Raw genomic sequence first — 15,680 nt, forward strand, 5'->3', positions numbered from 1 at the left:
CCTCCTTATCTTTGCAGCTGTGCTAAACTAACCTTTTCCCCTTTTCCCCCTCTTCTTCTTCACATCTTCTTGATATAAACTTTGACTAGAGTAATAAGAATAAATAAGTTGAGCATTAATTAGATATATTTTAAATTTTAAGTGTATTTGAAATTTAGCCTTTTATTTGAATTAGAACTTTTATTGCTATTAATTAATTGCTATTGATTTAGTATAACTGTTACTGTGGGTTTGGAATTTATAGAATCTCTTTACATTCTGCTAACATAAAATAACACTAAATTTAAATTTGAAAATGTCAAGTTCTTCCACCCATACTAAAACAATCAAGAAGCAAACAACTGTTATTTCTTCTCCGCAAAGTTCACCACATCCATCTCCCGCACAGCAGACTTTATCTGCAACTATGTTCACCAAGGAGAAGGACAGGGAGAAACAACCATCTCTGGCTTCAATCCAAGAGACATTAACAACATTAAATGACTTTATGCTAAAATCTCAACAAGACGCAACACAACAGAGAGATGAAATTAAAGCAGAGATGGCGGAAATGAAAGTTGACACAGGTGAAATGAAAGACCAGATGAAGGAGATTAAGCAAGCCTTGCAAGATAATGAAGTACGAATGAAGGCAGTGGAAGAAAAGGCGGAAAAGGTGGAGAAAAGAATTGGTCACTTGGAGGACAAAGCTGCTTCACGTTACAGAGGGTATGATGAATCAATTACACATCTGGAAATGCAACGTGCGTCATATGGACTTCGATTTCAAAACGTAATAGAAGAAAAAGATGAAGATTTAAAGGCCATTATGGCTGACATTATTGGGAAAATCCTTCAGATGGACCCAGATGACATAAAAAGAGAAATCGATGAAGTCTTCAGAATTTCTAACAGCTATATTCGCCGTTTTAATCTTCCACGCGAGATTCACATCAAATTTGTAAGAAAAAGCATGAGAGATGATATATTGCATTGGTCAAGAGCGGGACAACTACAACACCAAGGCAAAGAAATAAAAATATTAAAACAAATCCCAAGACGTGTTCGAGAGACTAGAAGAGACTATCATTTCTTGACCAAACTTCTGATCAAAGAAAACATAACTTTTCGCTGGCTTATTCCACAAGGTCTATCATTGACATGGAAATCAACGAGATATAAATTGGAGAATCTAGACCAAGCAAGAGACTTTTATGAAAACAGTGGAATATGCGAAATGGAACAGATAACAAAAGAACTGGAAGCAATGCAGGCCGAAGCCATGGGGGCACTTGCACAAGTGGAGGACCAGGACCATGGGGCCAGAAGAAAGCAACCTCAACGCGAAACCAAGAAATACAACAAATGACTACATTGAGAGATTTAAAAATCTTTTCAGTAAATGTCAATGGACTTAATGAACCAAAAAAAAGAAAACAAATGTTTTCCAAAATTAAGAATCAAAAAGCTCAAATTGTGATACTCCAAGAAGTGCATATAAAAAAAAGTAATCGGAATTTATTGTTAAATAATAAAATTGGAAAGATGTATGCTGCGTTAGCAGACCAAAAGAAAAGAGGAGTGGCAATGTATGTTGAGAGTTCTATAAATTCCAAACAACTATATAGTGATGATGAAGGTAGAATTTTGATTGTCCAGATTGATATTGAACCCAAATCGCTTGCTATTGTTTCTATATATGCCCCAAATGATGACCAAATTGCATTTTATGAAAAATTACATCAAAAAATTTTAGAATTAAATTTGGAAAATATGTTAATTATTGGAGATTTTAATGCCATAACAAATAGACAATTAGACCAATCGGGGGTGAAGAAAAGTTGTAAAAAGAAAAAAAAGAATTTACTGCCCTCAACTTTCCAAAAAATGAAAGCAGAATTGCTATTGAATGATATATGGAGGGAAAGGCATCCTCATAGCAGGCAATATACTTTTTACTCAAACCCCCACAAAATTTGGACTAGAATAGATATGGTGTGGGCTCCCAAAACAACAGCAGAGTACATACAAGACGTAGAAATAGATGTTAATACTTGGGCAGATCATAATCCAGTTATAGTCTATATGAGAAATATTAAAAAACATCGCAATTGGCAAATGAATAGAAATATTTTGAAAGAGAAAGAATATAAAGAATGGATGGAAAAGGAATTAAAAATATTTTTCGAAATTAATAAAAATACAGACACCACCCCTCAGAACTTGTGGGATGCAACCAAAGCATACATAAGAGGATTAACAATATCCTATACTGCAAAATATAATAAAGAAAGAAAAAGAAAATATGAACAATTAATAAATGAATTAAAACAACTAGAGTTTCTATCACAACAAAATGTGAAAAATAAAGATTTGGGGGAAAAAATAAATTTAATTAAACACAAAATTAGATTACAAGAACAAAATCAGCTTTTGGAAAAAATAAAGAAAGCTAAGCAACAATATTTTGAGCATGCCAATAAATCAGGTAGATGGTTAGCATACAAACTGAGAAAGCAGAGACAATCTAAATTAATTAGAAAATTAGAAGATAAAGATGGAATAATAAAATATGACCCAGAGGGAAAAGCAAATATAGTTCAAAACTTTTTTAAAGAATTGTATAAAGATGATAATATTGAAGAAGAAGCCGTATTTAAATACCTAGAGAGTGCAGAGTTACCACAAATAACAGAAGAGCAACAAGAAAAGATGGAGAGTCCAATAACGATGGAAGAACTCCTTATAGTTATTAAAAAGCAGAAAAACAACAAAGCCACGGGACCGGACGCTATCCCGGCAGAGTGGTATAAAATAGAAAATGAAGTATTAAGAAATAATATGCTCCAAATTTTTAATGAATGTAGAGTAGATGGTAAAATTCCTAAATCATGGTCGGAATCTTTGATAACTTTAATTCATAAACTAGATACACCAAAAGAAAAAATTAAAAACTATAGACCAATATTTTTATTGAATGTAGATTATAAAATTTTTATAGCAATATACGCAGATAGATTGAAAAATGTGATAAACAGCAAAATTCACTCAGACCAAAATGGTTTCCTTCCAGGTAGACAAATTAAAAATAATCTTAGAACAATTATTAATGTATTAGAGTATTATGAGCAACATTCAGATAAAACATTATCTTTAATGTTCTTAGACGCGCAAAAAGCTTTTGATAACGTGAATTGGACATTTATAAAGATGCAATTAAATAAAATGAGATTCGGCCCCAAATTTGTTAATTTAATAGACGCTATTTATTCAGAACAAACGACAAAAATTATATTAAACAATGAACAATTAGAAGCGTTTAAAATAAATAAAGGAGTGCGGCAAGGATGTCCCATATCACCTCTTCTTTTCATTATGACTTTAGAAGCACTCTTAATAAAAATAAGATCAGATCCAAAGATAAAAGGTTTAACAGTTAGAAAAGAGATATACAAAGTCCAGGCCTTTGCAGATGATTTGACTTTTATAATGGAAGATCCGTTAGTCACAGCACCAAGATTAATCCAAACAATAGAACAATATGGCAAGGTGGCAGGTTTGAAAATAAATAAAAATAAAACAAAAATTATAACTAAAAACATGAGTAAAATACAAGAAAGCAATTTAGAATGTATTACTGGAATGCAAATAGTTAAAAAAGTAAAATATTTGGGAATATGGCTAACAGCCAAAACAATAACATTAAAAAATGATAATTATATAAAATTAATTAATGAAATTAAAAAGGATCTAGAAATATGGAACAATCTAAAAATATCATTTTTGGGAAGAATTGCTACGATTAAGATGAATATCTTACCTAAGGTATTATTTTTATTTCAAGTGATCCCAATCAATCCAGGGGCTAACTTTTTTAAAAACTTAACAAATGTGGTTAAAAAATTTCTATGGCAAGGGAAAAAGGCAAGAATTAAGATAAATATGTTAGAAGACATAAAAGAGAGGGGGGGTTTTGCGCTCCCAAATTGGAAACTATATTATCAGGCAGCCGCCTTAACATGGATTAAAAACTGGATAACTTTAGAGCAGGGGTCTCCAACCGCCAGTCCGCGGACCGGGCCCGGGCCGTTGGGGGTTTTCAGCCGGTCCGCGGCGCCAGGGCCCCCTCGGCCTTTCCGCGCTGCCCACCGCCCGCCCGATTTGCCCCCTCTGCTCCTCTGCCACCTCCTGCCTTTCACCGCAGCTCCTCCCGCACCCGGAACGCACGCCCTGCCCGCCTCACATTTGCCGAGAGGACTTTCGCCCCGGGCTCTCAGCAAGGGGGCTGCATGAGAGGCGGGGCCGGCGGAAGGTGATATTCAATGTCGGGGGCGCACGGGCGGTTTTGCGCGCGCTCCCTATCTCCCTGCTAGCCCACTCGGAATACTGTATTCAAAATAAGAAAAGCCTTCGCCGGCAAAGAGAAAGAGTGAGAGAGAGAGAAAGCAAAAGAGACAGAAAGAAAACAAGAGAGAGAAAGTGAGAAGAAGAGAGAGAAAGAGGGGGAGAGAGAGAGAAAGAGAGAGGGGGGAGAGAGAGAAAGAGAGGGAGAAAGAGAGGGAAAGGGGGGAGAGATAGCAAGAGAGGGAGAGAGAAAGAGAGAGGGAAAGGGGGAGAGAGGGGGGAGAGAAAGAGGAGATAAAGGAAGAGGAGAGAGAGAAAGGAAGAGAAAGAAAGAGGGATAGAAAGAGAGAGAGAGTGAGAGATGCTCAGTGAGCCTTTCTTTGAAGTTGCCTTTCTTTCTTTCTTTCTTTCTTTCTCTTTCTTTCTTTCTTTCTTGCTCTTTTTCTTTCTCTCTTTTACCTTTCCTTCCTCTATTTCTTTTCTTTCTCCTTCCTACCTTCTTCCCTCCCTCCCTCCAGTCCTTCCTCTCTTACTCTCCCCTTTCATAAGTTTCCTTGCTTCCTTCCTCTGTTCCTGTCCCTTCCCTCTTTCCTTCTTCCTTCCTTCCTTCCTTTCCTCCCTTCCTTTCCTCCCTCCATTTCTTGCTTTCCTTTTCCTTCCTCCCTTCTTTCCTCCCTCATTCCCTTCTTTCACTCCTTCCTCTCTTACTCTCCCCTTTCACACCTTTCTTTGCTTCTTTGCACCCTTCTTCTGTTCCTGTACCTTCCCTCTTTCCTTCCTTCCCACCCTCCGTCCAGTCATTCACCCATTCCTCTCTTGATCGCCCCTTTTACGGCGCCGCTGACAGCTAGCTTTCTCCCCCCCCCCGGGCCATGGAAAACTGGTCTAGCTGAAAGCCGGTCCCTGGTGCAAAAAAGGTTGGGGACCTCTGCTTTAGAGGACATGAGAACATCAATATTAGAAGGACATGACCTCATGCTTGGTTGGCATGCTTTTGTGTGGTACGATAAAGATAAAAACCATTCTTACTTTAAAAGACACACGCTGAGAAAATATTTATTTGATGTCTGGAAAGACATAAAGAAAAACCACTTTTTAACAATTCCAGATTGGGTTACCCCCTTGGACGCAATAATACATCCAAATTCCATTAATGACTCAAGAAATATAAGATATAAAGACTTGTTAGACAATCAAATGAAATTAAAATCTAGAATTAAACTACAAGATGAAGGGATACAAATTGATTGGTGGCATTACGCACAGATTAGATCCAGATACCAGAAAGATAGTACACTCTATATATTTAACAAAAGTAAAAACCTGTTAAGTGAGTTAATCACTAAAAACCACAACAGAGTAATTGGAAAAATATATAAATATTTGATTACCCACAAGAATATTGAATTAACATTAAAAGATAGTATGATACATTGGTGTAGAAACATAGGTAAAGAAATTGATTTAGATACATGGGAGAAAGTTTGGATGTGCAATTGGAGAATGACTAAATCAGTTTCTTTGAAAGAGAACCAAATTAAAATGTTTTATAGATGGCATCTCCCACCAAGTAGATTAGCAAAAATGTTCCCAAAGACATCACCTTTGTGCTGGAAATGTAAGAAAGAAATAGGATCCTATTATCATCAATGGTGGACATGTAATAAAGCTAAAATGTATTGGAAAATGATAGAAAAAATGACAAAAGAAATTACAAAGCAGAAAATAGATTTCACCCCGGAGTTTTGTTTGCTAGGTAGGAATTACTAACCAAAATTATAAAAAAGAAATTTTGTACTTGATTATACATATTTTTACAGCGGCAAGGATTATATACGCGCAAAATTGGAAAGGGGAAGATATCCCCAAAGAAGAGGGAGTTATTGCAAAAATATTAGACTGCGCGGAAATGGACATGATGACAAGACGCTTGAATGAACAGGAAGAAACCAAATTTTACGCAACATGGAACAATGTTTATGAATGGATAGATAAGAATAAAAAAATAAAGAAAGAAGAGTAGTAACAAGTATAGATATTTTAGATGATCTTTTCTTATTAAGATTTATCTTAGATTTAGTTTACATAGATAGAATAGAAATTTGTTTTTTCTAAAGATTTTTTTGACTTGAAATTAATTAGAAACTTTTATATGACAGTTAATTTTTTTACCAGATATTTTTTGTATTAGTAGCATTGAATTAGATATTCAATTGTGTATTCCTTTTTCTGTATCTGCAATTATACTTTTGAGAAGAGCAGGGATGATACATCCCTACAATGTATGTTAAATGTTTGTAAGTTTGTTTGTCATTTTAAAGAAAATTAATAAAAAGATTAAAAAAAAAAAAAAGGAAATGTGAGTAATGTATAACAGGGCAGTTTTTCTGCCCACCTCTGAACATCTAACTGATAATTTTTTTCTAAAAGGATGTAATGAAATCAAAGGCTATTTGAAAAGGAGTTGTATAATCAACTCCTGAAAGATTCCCCAAACCAACCAAACTCCTGACTGAAATAGAGCTTAAATAATATACAGTAATACCTCGTCTTACGAACCTAATTGGTTCCAGGGGGAGGTTCGTAAGACGAAAAGTTCGTAAGATGAAACATTGTTTCCCATAGGAAACAATGTTAAATTAATTAATCCGTGCAATGAAAAAAAAACGGAAAAAAATGCCGCCGCCCGGCTGTCACCTTTTAAAACAGCCAGGGGGCTTCTCGGCGGCCTCCCGAACGCCGAACCCGGAAGTTTGGGTTTGGCGTTCAGGTTCAGGAGGACGCCGGGAAGCCCCCCGGCTGTTTTAAAAGATGACAGCCGGGCGGCGGGGCTTCCCAGCGGCCTCCCGAACCCGAACTTTTGCCAAACTTCCGAACATTTACCATATTACAGACGCCTCCAGGAATATCAACCCTATTGCATACTTTAGAGTCATCGGCAAATAGGCAAACCTTCCCTACCAAACCTTCCCCTACGTCACTCACAAACATATTAAAAAGAATAGGACCCAGAACAGACCCTTGTGGCACACCGCTTGTAACCTGACTCTGCTCAGAATACTCTCCATTAACAATAACTTTCTGATGTCTATGCTTCAGCCAGCTGCAAATCCATTGAACTATCCAGGGATTAAGTCCAATCTTCACTAATTCATGTGAAGATTGTGATATGTTTTTTAATGTATAAAAACCCAATAAAAATTATTTAAAATAAAAAAAAGAAAAATGCAAATTCTAGAATATTGCAGTCGTATGAGAAACATAGCCACTGTCCAAATAAAACATGGTGAAATAGGCTGGTTCCAGGTTGACAAAGGAGTGTGACAAGGCTGCATATGCTCTCCTTAATTATTCAGACTCTTCAGTGAGTATATATTAAGGGAAGCTGAACTGAAAGAAGATGAGCATGGTTTCAAAATTGGAAAATATCAATATTCCTTGATGACACTAACCCAATAGCTGAAAACATAAAAGTATCGGCAACTTCTAGTGCTAAAAGTCAAATAGAACATTTTAAAAAATCAGACTAAAATAAAATAAGAAAATCAAATTAATGACATCAAAAAGAACAACCAGCCTTAGAATGGGCAATGAAGAAATTGCAATGATGGATAGCTTCTGCCTTTTAGAATCCGCCATCAACAGCAATGAAAGAAGTCAGGAAATAAGCCAGTAGCACTTGATAGAGTAACCAGGAAGGCCTTGCAAAAATAATCAATCAATCAAAATATATCTTTTCAAGTGCTTTTGTAGGAGAAGAACCAGCTGAGCTTGAAGACAAAGTTAAATGGGCTATCAGTATGGAGTCACTGTATTGGCACAAGATAGCCAAGACCAACCCTCCCATGAATTCTGTTGACCCTTATCTAGCACCAATTTAGTTGACTAGATTCTTGTGTGTACTAGCAGTAATAAACTCTTTTATGCTTTGAACTCAGGAAATGTTCCTGACTTGCATCTGACAGCTTTCTAGTAAAGGAAACAAGATCCAGTGTGTATAGATCATAGTGTACCTTATCACTCGGAAAAATGCTGACCTTACAAAAGGAGGAGATTGGCATGATCGGGGCCCTGGAAATTCATGAAGTACTGACATAGACACCTTTATATACGACTTAATTATATCATGCTCCTATAAGCAACGTATTTTTCTTCAGGCTAGTGAACTTGGATTGCTCTCTTTTTCACAATTAGATAGATCTTGGGTTTACTTGCAACATTGATCATTATATGATTTGGAGGGGTTGTCTGTGTGGTAGTGCTTTTGTTTCAAATTGTTGCAATCAAATGTTATTTCTTATGGAAAACACAAACCACAGGATATTTGCAAGGGAAATCATATATTCTGCCATATCTTAATTCTGTATTGTCATTGAACCTCATGAAATCAAAGAGTAACAGACTTAGGTGAAATGCAAGGAACTTTATTTCTCACCTCTGCTGAAGGAACTCCCTCTGGTGGCCGACAATGCAGTACGATCATTCCTTCAATTGGGACTTCCTTGCCTTGAGGGTCTTGTTCAAAGTTTTTGCGTAAATCTGGAAAGAAGAATTTGCAAGAGTTAATCACTCCAAACAAGGTCAAACGACTGTTGCAGGAAGTGCAAATATGGACTATGTATATACTTCTTTAAAAAGCCTTCCATAACCTTAGCTGAACTTCTAAGCACAATCTTTGATAAATCTTTCAGGACTAGCTCCTTACCCAAATTATGGTCACTAGCCACAGTCATCCCTATCTTCAAAAAAGGAAATCCCAGCAACATCGAAAATTAAAGACCAATCTCATTATGTTGTGTCACCTGCAAAGTCATAGAGTCAATCATAAATCAATTCATTACCCTCCACCTAGAAACTAACAACCTACTCTCTATCAAAACTACTTCTGAAACTAAAATCTTATGGCATCTCTGGACCCCCACATGATAGGACAACTACGCTTCTGTCAAACAGACAACAAGTGGTTAAAATAGGGAGTTCTCTATCAAATCCTGCTCCTGTCAACAGTGGTGTCCCTCAAGGTAGTGTTCTATGACCTACACTCTTCATATTTTACATAAATGACCTTTGGGTTCACATTATAAGCAACTATGTTCTCTTCACTAATGATGTCAAACTATTTAACACCACAGACAAGGCTGCTACCCTTCAAAAAGACCTTGACTGTATATCAGAATGGTCAAACAAGTGGCAATTTCAAATCACAACAAATGCTTTGTCTTACACATTGGCAAAAAGAATCAGAACACAAAATACAAGCTTGCAGGACATGACATTGTAGACGACCCTCATTCTGTCATGGATCTGCGAGTACTCATATTTAATGATCTAATTACCAATGCCCACTGTAACAACATTGCCAAAAAAGCACTAAGAGTTATCAATCTAATCTTGCATAGCTTCTTCTCTGGCAATATTACACTGTTAACTAGAGCATACAAAAAATTCGTTAGACCAATTCTCGAATACATCTCATGTGTCGGGAACCCACACTGCATATCAGACATTAATACAATTGAGAGAGTCCAAAAATATTTCATGAGAACAGTCTCCCACTCCGCTGCTCACAATATGCCACCAGATTTGAAATCTTGGGCTTAGACAACTTAGAACTATGTCACCTTCAAAGCTATCTAAGTGTAGTTCATAAAATCATCTGCCACACTGTCTTACCCGTTAATGACTACTTCAGCTTCAACCACAACAATACACAAGCACAAAATAGATACAAACTTAATATAAACAACTGCAAACTCGACTGCAGAAAATACGACTTCAGCAACAGAGCGATCAATGCCTGGAATTCACTATCCGACTCTATGGCTTCTTCCCCAAAACCCAAAAACTTTAATCTTAGACTGTCTACTGTCGACCTCACCCCATTCCTAAGAGATCGTGCCTACCATCCCTGTCTTACTGTTCTATTGTCCTGTTTTATTTGTACTTACCTTGCTTATGTTTATCTTTATAACTATACCTGTTATCTTGTACATGTTTGAAAAACAAAGATAGATAACTAGATAGATAGATAGATAGATAGATAGATGATAGATAGATAGATAGATAGATAGATAGATAGATAGATAGATAGATAGATAATTAATGGATGGAAACTAATCAACGAGAGAAGCAACCTTAAACTAAGGAAATTTCTTGGCAGTTAATTAGTGGAACTGCCTCCAGTACTTGTGAATGCTCCAACATTGAAAGTTTTAAAGAAGAGATTGGACAACCATTTGTCTGAAATGATATAGACCTTCCTGCCTGAGTAGGGAATTGGACTAGAAGACTGCCAAGAATTTATTCTGAAGTCTGTATATTGGTTTGTTTAGTTTCATCTTGGTGTAATGTGTTCATTGCTGGCAATTATGTTTAGTAAGACAGAGCTTATAGCTCAGAATATTTTTTAACCCAGTAAATTGTCACCGAGTCAACAAGCAATATTATATGATAAACTGATCAGAGATATGTATGTGAGATGGGTGACTATATGAATTTATTAAATAAATAAATATCCATAGATAAACAAGCCACACTTCAGCTCTTTCCAGATAAATCAGATAGGAAACACAACCACATGAACTAATTCTACTTTACTATAAGGCTATGTTAACAGATTCTTGCAAGTTTTAAGATACAAACTTGCCACTGCCACTTTTAACCATGGTCCTTCCTAAGTTTTTTTCTGAGGTTTCGCCATGGGGAGCACCCACTTCTCTTGTCTAATTGTTTCCTAGGTAGCACCTCATTTCCCACGGTCATTCACACATTCCATTACAATGTGTTTGAATCTTGTAAAAATTAACATTGGAAAATTAACATTATAAGAATCCTCACAGTTAACACACTGTATATTGTACATACAGAAATATGTGAATAATATTTATATTTTAAGGTTCCACCTCTTTTCTAAGAAATTCATACCAATATACAGTTTCTTTAATGTGTACTTTGTTTATCAACTATTTGCAGTTATGATTGTAATAAAAGAAAGTATTTTATGACCAACCCCTTGCATTTTCAACTTAGGAAATTTTTTTAAGCAAAGTAATGCTGAAGTTAGATCATAAGTCCAGTCTCAGTTTCACTCAGTGAATACTTCACTTAACAACCAAATTGCCAGCCCTAATGATCGTTAAATGAAGATTACTTATATGCAGCAATTTTATCAACACATTCTGAAAACTGATTAAGCAGAAATGAATCAATCAAAACCAAGCAATGAGAATCAATCACAAGGAATAAAAAAAGTTAGAGAGGTTAATATCTTTAGTCTTCTAAGTTAAATAGATAGGACTTAAATGATAGAAGACGTTGTTAATGCTGCATTTAAGTACATGTTATAATCCATCAGATTCTAAGTATGGTAGGAACATGTAGGTCTTTTTAGCAGTTGTGTATTTTTATTAACCACCAGACTTTTGTGATATACAAATATAATGAATATAAAAACAATAAACTTTGATGTTATATATATTGACGACAACAAGATTTCTTTATGCACACAAATGGAAGGATGCTTCAATTCCCACAATGGATGAATGGTTGCAAAAGTTGATTGAGTTAGCAGAGATGACTAAATTGATTACTTTGAAAAAAGAAAAAAGCAAGCCTTTGTACGGTACGAGAAATATAAGGTACATATTTATTTCAAAAAACATATAAGAAATTCCCTGTTGCAAACATGGTTAGAAATAAATAAATACATATTTCCCAACAATGCCAGTTTGGATATCCCCAATAGAGGCAATCCACCATCCAAATTTAACACAAATAGGAGAAAAAGTAAAATATAAGGATATTTTAGATTCACAATTAAAGTTAAAAACTAGGCAAGAGTTAAGTACAGAAGGTATGATAATAGATTGGTGGACATGTGCACAGATCTAGGGAAGATTCTTGAAAGATAAAAAGAATTATTATTTTAAAAAAGGAAATAGTGACATAGACAAGATCATTATAAAGAATTTATGATAAGATACAAAACAGAGGGAGAGATTATCAAGGATAGTATGATTAGCTGGTGTAGAAATTTTGGCCATGCTATAGATTTGGACTTTGGGTACATAACTGGCAAATTACCAAATCGGTAACATTTAAGAAAAATCAATTAAAGATGTACCCTAACATGCAACCAAAATGCTGGAAATGTAAAGACGAAATTGGCACTTACTGTCATCAGTGGTGGACATGTCCCAAAGCCAAACTATATTGGAATAGGATCAAAAAATGGCTAAGAAATATAACGAAACACGAAATTTTAAAAAACATCTAGAACTATTTTTATTAGGTATATCCCCCAAAAATTACAAAAAAGAAATCCAATATTTGATAGTACACATCTTAACAGCAACAAGAATAGTGTTTGCTCAACGATGGAAGGATAAAGAAATCCCCAAAGAAGAAGAGACAATTTAAAAAATCATTGAATGTACTGAAATGGATATGATGACGAGGAGGTTGAAAGGCCAAGAAGAAACAAAATATTATAAAGTCTGGGATAAGGTCTATGGTTAGATATAAGATTAAGGAATAATGAATAATTAATATTATAAATAAGTAAATAGTAAATAGTCATAAATGTGTAAATAGTTTAATAGCAAATAGTATTAGAAATGTTAAGTATTTAAGAATCAAAGAGAAAGATCTAGTAAAGAATATAAGAATATGTATCCTTGTGTGAAAATGTATGTATAAATTTTACTCCAGAAACTTCTGATAAGAGCAGGGCGTCAAGATCCTCTATATATACCTTGCAATGAAAGTCAATGACAACAAAAAAAGTTTCTTCCAGCAATAAACAACAAGAAGAAAATCAAAGAAAGTCACTACATTAAAAAATGAAGGCGGTAATGAAATCACAGACAACAGAGATAAAGCACAGATGCTCAATGCCTACTTTGCATTAGTCTTCACACAAAATGGAACCACCTACCAACCAACCTGCAACTCAACTGCAACAAACAGCCCTGGAAACGAACTCAACATAGATAAAAACACAATAAAAACACAATAAGGGAGCTCAATGAGTATTGTGGGAGCTCAATGAGTACAAATCACTAGGACCAGATGGACTTCACACCAAAGTCCTAAAAGAACTGGCAGACACCATAGCAGACCCACTTCTCCTCATCTACCAAAAATCCTGGACCACTGGAGACCTACCGGAAGACTGGAAACGAGCTGACGTAGTCCCCATCCACAAAAAAGGTAAAAAGACTGACCCAGGCAACTACAGACCAATCAGTCTGATTTCTATACCTGGAAAAATACTGGAGAAAATAATTAAAAAACAACTTTGCCACTACCTAGAAACAAACAACATTATATCCAACAGCCAGCACGTGTTTGTCAGAAACAAATCATGCCAAACCAACGTCATATCATTTTTCAACACCATAACCAAATTAGTGGACCTACATAACACATTAGACCTCATATACTTGGACTTCAATGGCTCCAAACCCACATGGAAGAAGGTAGGCAGTGGGGTACCACAGGGTTCTGTCCTGGGCCCTGTGCTCTTCAACATTATCATCAATGACCTTGACGAGGGAATAGAAGGGGAACTAATCAAATTTGCAGACAACACCAAGCTGGTGGGGGTAGCCAACACCCTAGAGGACAGGCTCAAAATACAGGAAGACCTAGACAGATTAACACTGTGGGCCCACACTAACAAAATTATGTTCAACGTCAACAAGAGCAAAGTCCTTCACCTAGGTAAAAAAAAACCTTAGACACATATACAACCAAGAGCAACCAAGATGATTAAGGGATTGGAAACCAAGACTTACGAAGAGAGACTTAGGGAACTGGGCATGGATAGCCTAGAGAAAAGGAGGGCCAGAGCGGACATGATAGCAGTCTACAAGTATACGAGGGGATGTCACAGAGAGGAGGGGATCACTTTATTCTTCAGGGCACCAGAGGGCCGGACGAGGAACAACAGCTGGAAGCTGACCAAGGAGAGATTCAACATGGAGATAAGGAGGAACTTCCTGATGGTCAGAGCGATCAACCAATGGAACAACCTACCAGTGAACGTTGTGAACTCCAACACTCTGGACATTTTAAAGAGAAGATTGAACTGCCACTTGACTAGTGTACTATAGGGTTACTGCCACTTGACTGGTGTACTATAGGGTTCCTGCTTGGGCAGGGGGTTGAACTTGATGGCCTTCATGGTCCCTTTGAACTCTAACAATAAAATAAATAAATAAATAAATAAATAAATATATATATATATATATATATATATATATATATATATATATATATATATGTAGATTGTTCTGAGTTCGGGTTTTGCCCTGTGTAATATTTTGCATGTCTATGCGACGTTTCGGTGAAATCACATTCACCATCATCACGGGCGCGCGCTCCCCATCCCCCTGCCAACCCGCGGGGATGGGCGAAAAGGAAAGGGAGCCGCAGCCGCCCCTGCCTCCCCACCGTGCCTCCGGGTCCCTCACGCCCCTGGCTTCTCGGCCCTGCCCCCCGCTCTTCCGATCCGCCCCCTCTCCTCCGCCGCCACCTCCTGCCTTGGTGCGTGACTTCTCCCGCAGCGGCGGCGGCTGCGAGACGAAAGCGCTGCCAGCCAGGGGGCTCCGAGAGAGTGCTTTCTCCGCGGGCTTCGGGAATGCCCGCCCTGACCCTCTCGCAGCCCCTTCGCTGGGAGCGCTTTCATCCCATACTTCCAGCAAGGGGGCTGCAGTAGAGGCAGGGCAGCCGTTCCCGAAGGGCAGGGTGATCAGCTGTGAGGCGGAGCTCCAGAACTGAGGCACCGACAGCGAGGGGGCTGGGAGAAAGCGCTCTTGTAGCCCCCTCGCCGTCGGTGCCTCAGTTCTGGAGCTCCGCCTCACAGCTGATCACCCTGCTGCCGCCCCATGGCTACTGCCCAATGCCGCTGCTAAGAGAGAGAGAGAGAAAGGGGGGGAGAGAGAGCTAGCAAGAGAGAGAAGAGAAAGAAAGCAAGAGAGATAGAAAGAAAGAAAGAAAGAAAGAAAGAGTGTGAGAGAAAGAAAGCAATAGAGAGAGAGAGAGCAAGAGGGGGAGAGAGAAAGAGAGAGAAATGACTCTTGACTTAAAGCATATGGTAAAAAGCACCGAAAAAATAACAGAGAAAAAAACCCCCAGCCGTTTGTGTGTGTGTGTGTACCTCTAATTGGAAATGGTTCAAGAGTTCACACACACACACACACACACAAGGGGGGAGGAGATAGGGCTGGAAAAAGAGAAGAACCATTGAACTTACCTGAACGGTCTTCTCAATGCCCTGGAAGGAGAGTCGAGCATGGGTTTACCTCAAGTCTTATTGGTAGGGACTGAGTTTTAAATTAATATAATTAGCATAT

The 15,680-nt window shown here is 37.3% G+C and overlaps 1 protein-coding gene across 1 annotated transcript in view; it reads right to left on the minus strand.

Moving 5' to 3' along the window:
- UNC5D (unc-5 netrin receptor D) overlaps window positions 1–15,680 on the minus strand; it is a 769,587-nt gene that overhangs the window by 299,679 nt on the left and 454,228 nt on the right. The window contains exon 4 of the mRNA XM_070765210.1: window positions 8,759–8,862. Within this exon, the coding sequence (XP_070621311.1) occupies window positions 8,759–8,862 (104 nt within the window). The remainder of the gene's footprint in view (window positions 1–8,758; window positions 8,863–15,680) is intronic.

The sequence above is a fragment of the Erythrolamprus reginae genome, chromosome 12 (genome assembly GCF_031021105.1).
Source record: "Erythrolamprus reginae isolate rEryReg1 chromosome 12, rEryReg1.hap1, whole genome shotgun sequence".
NCBI lineage: Eukaryota > Metazoa > Chordata > Lepidosauria > Squamata > Dipsadidae > Erythrolamprus > Erythrolamprus reginae.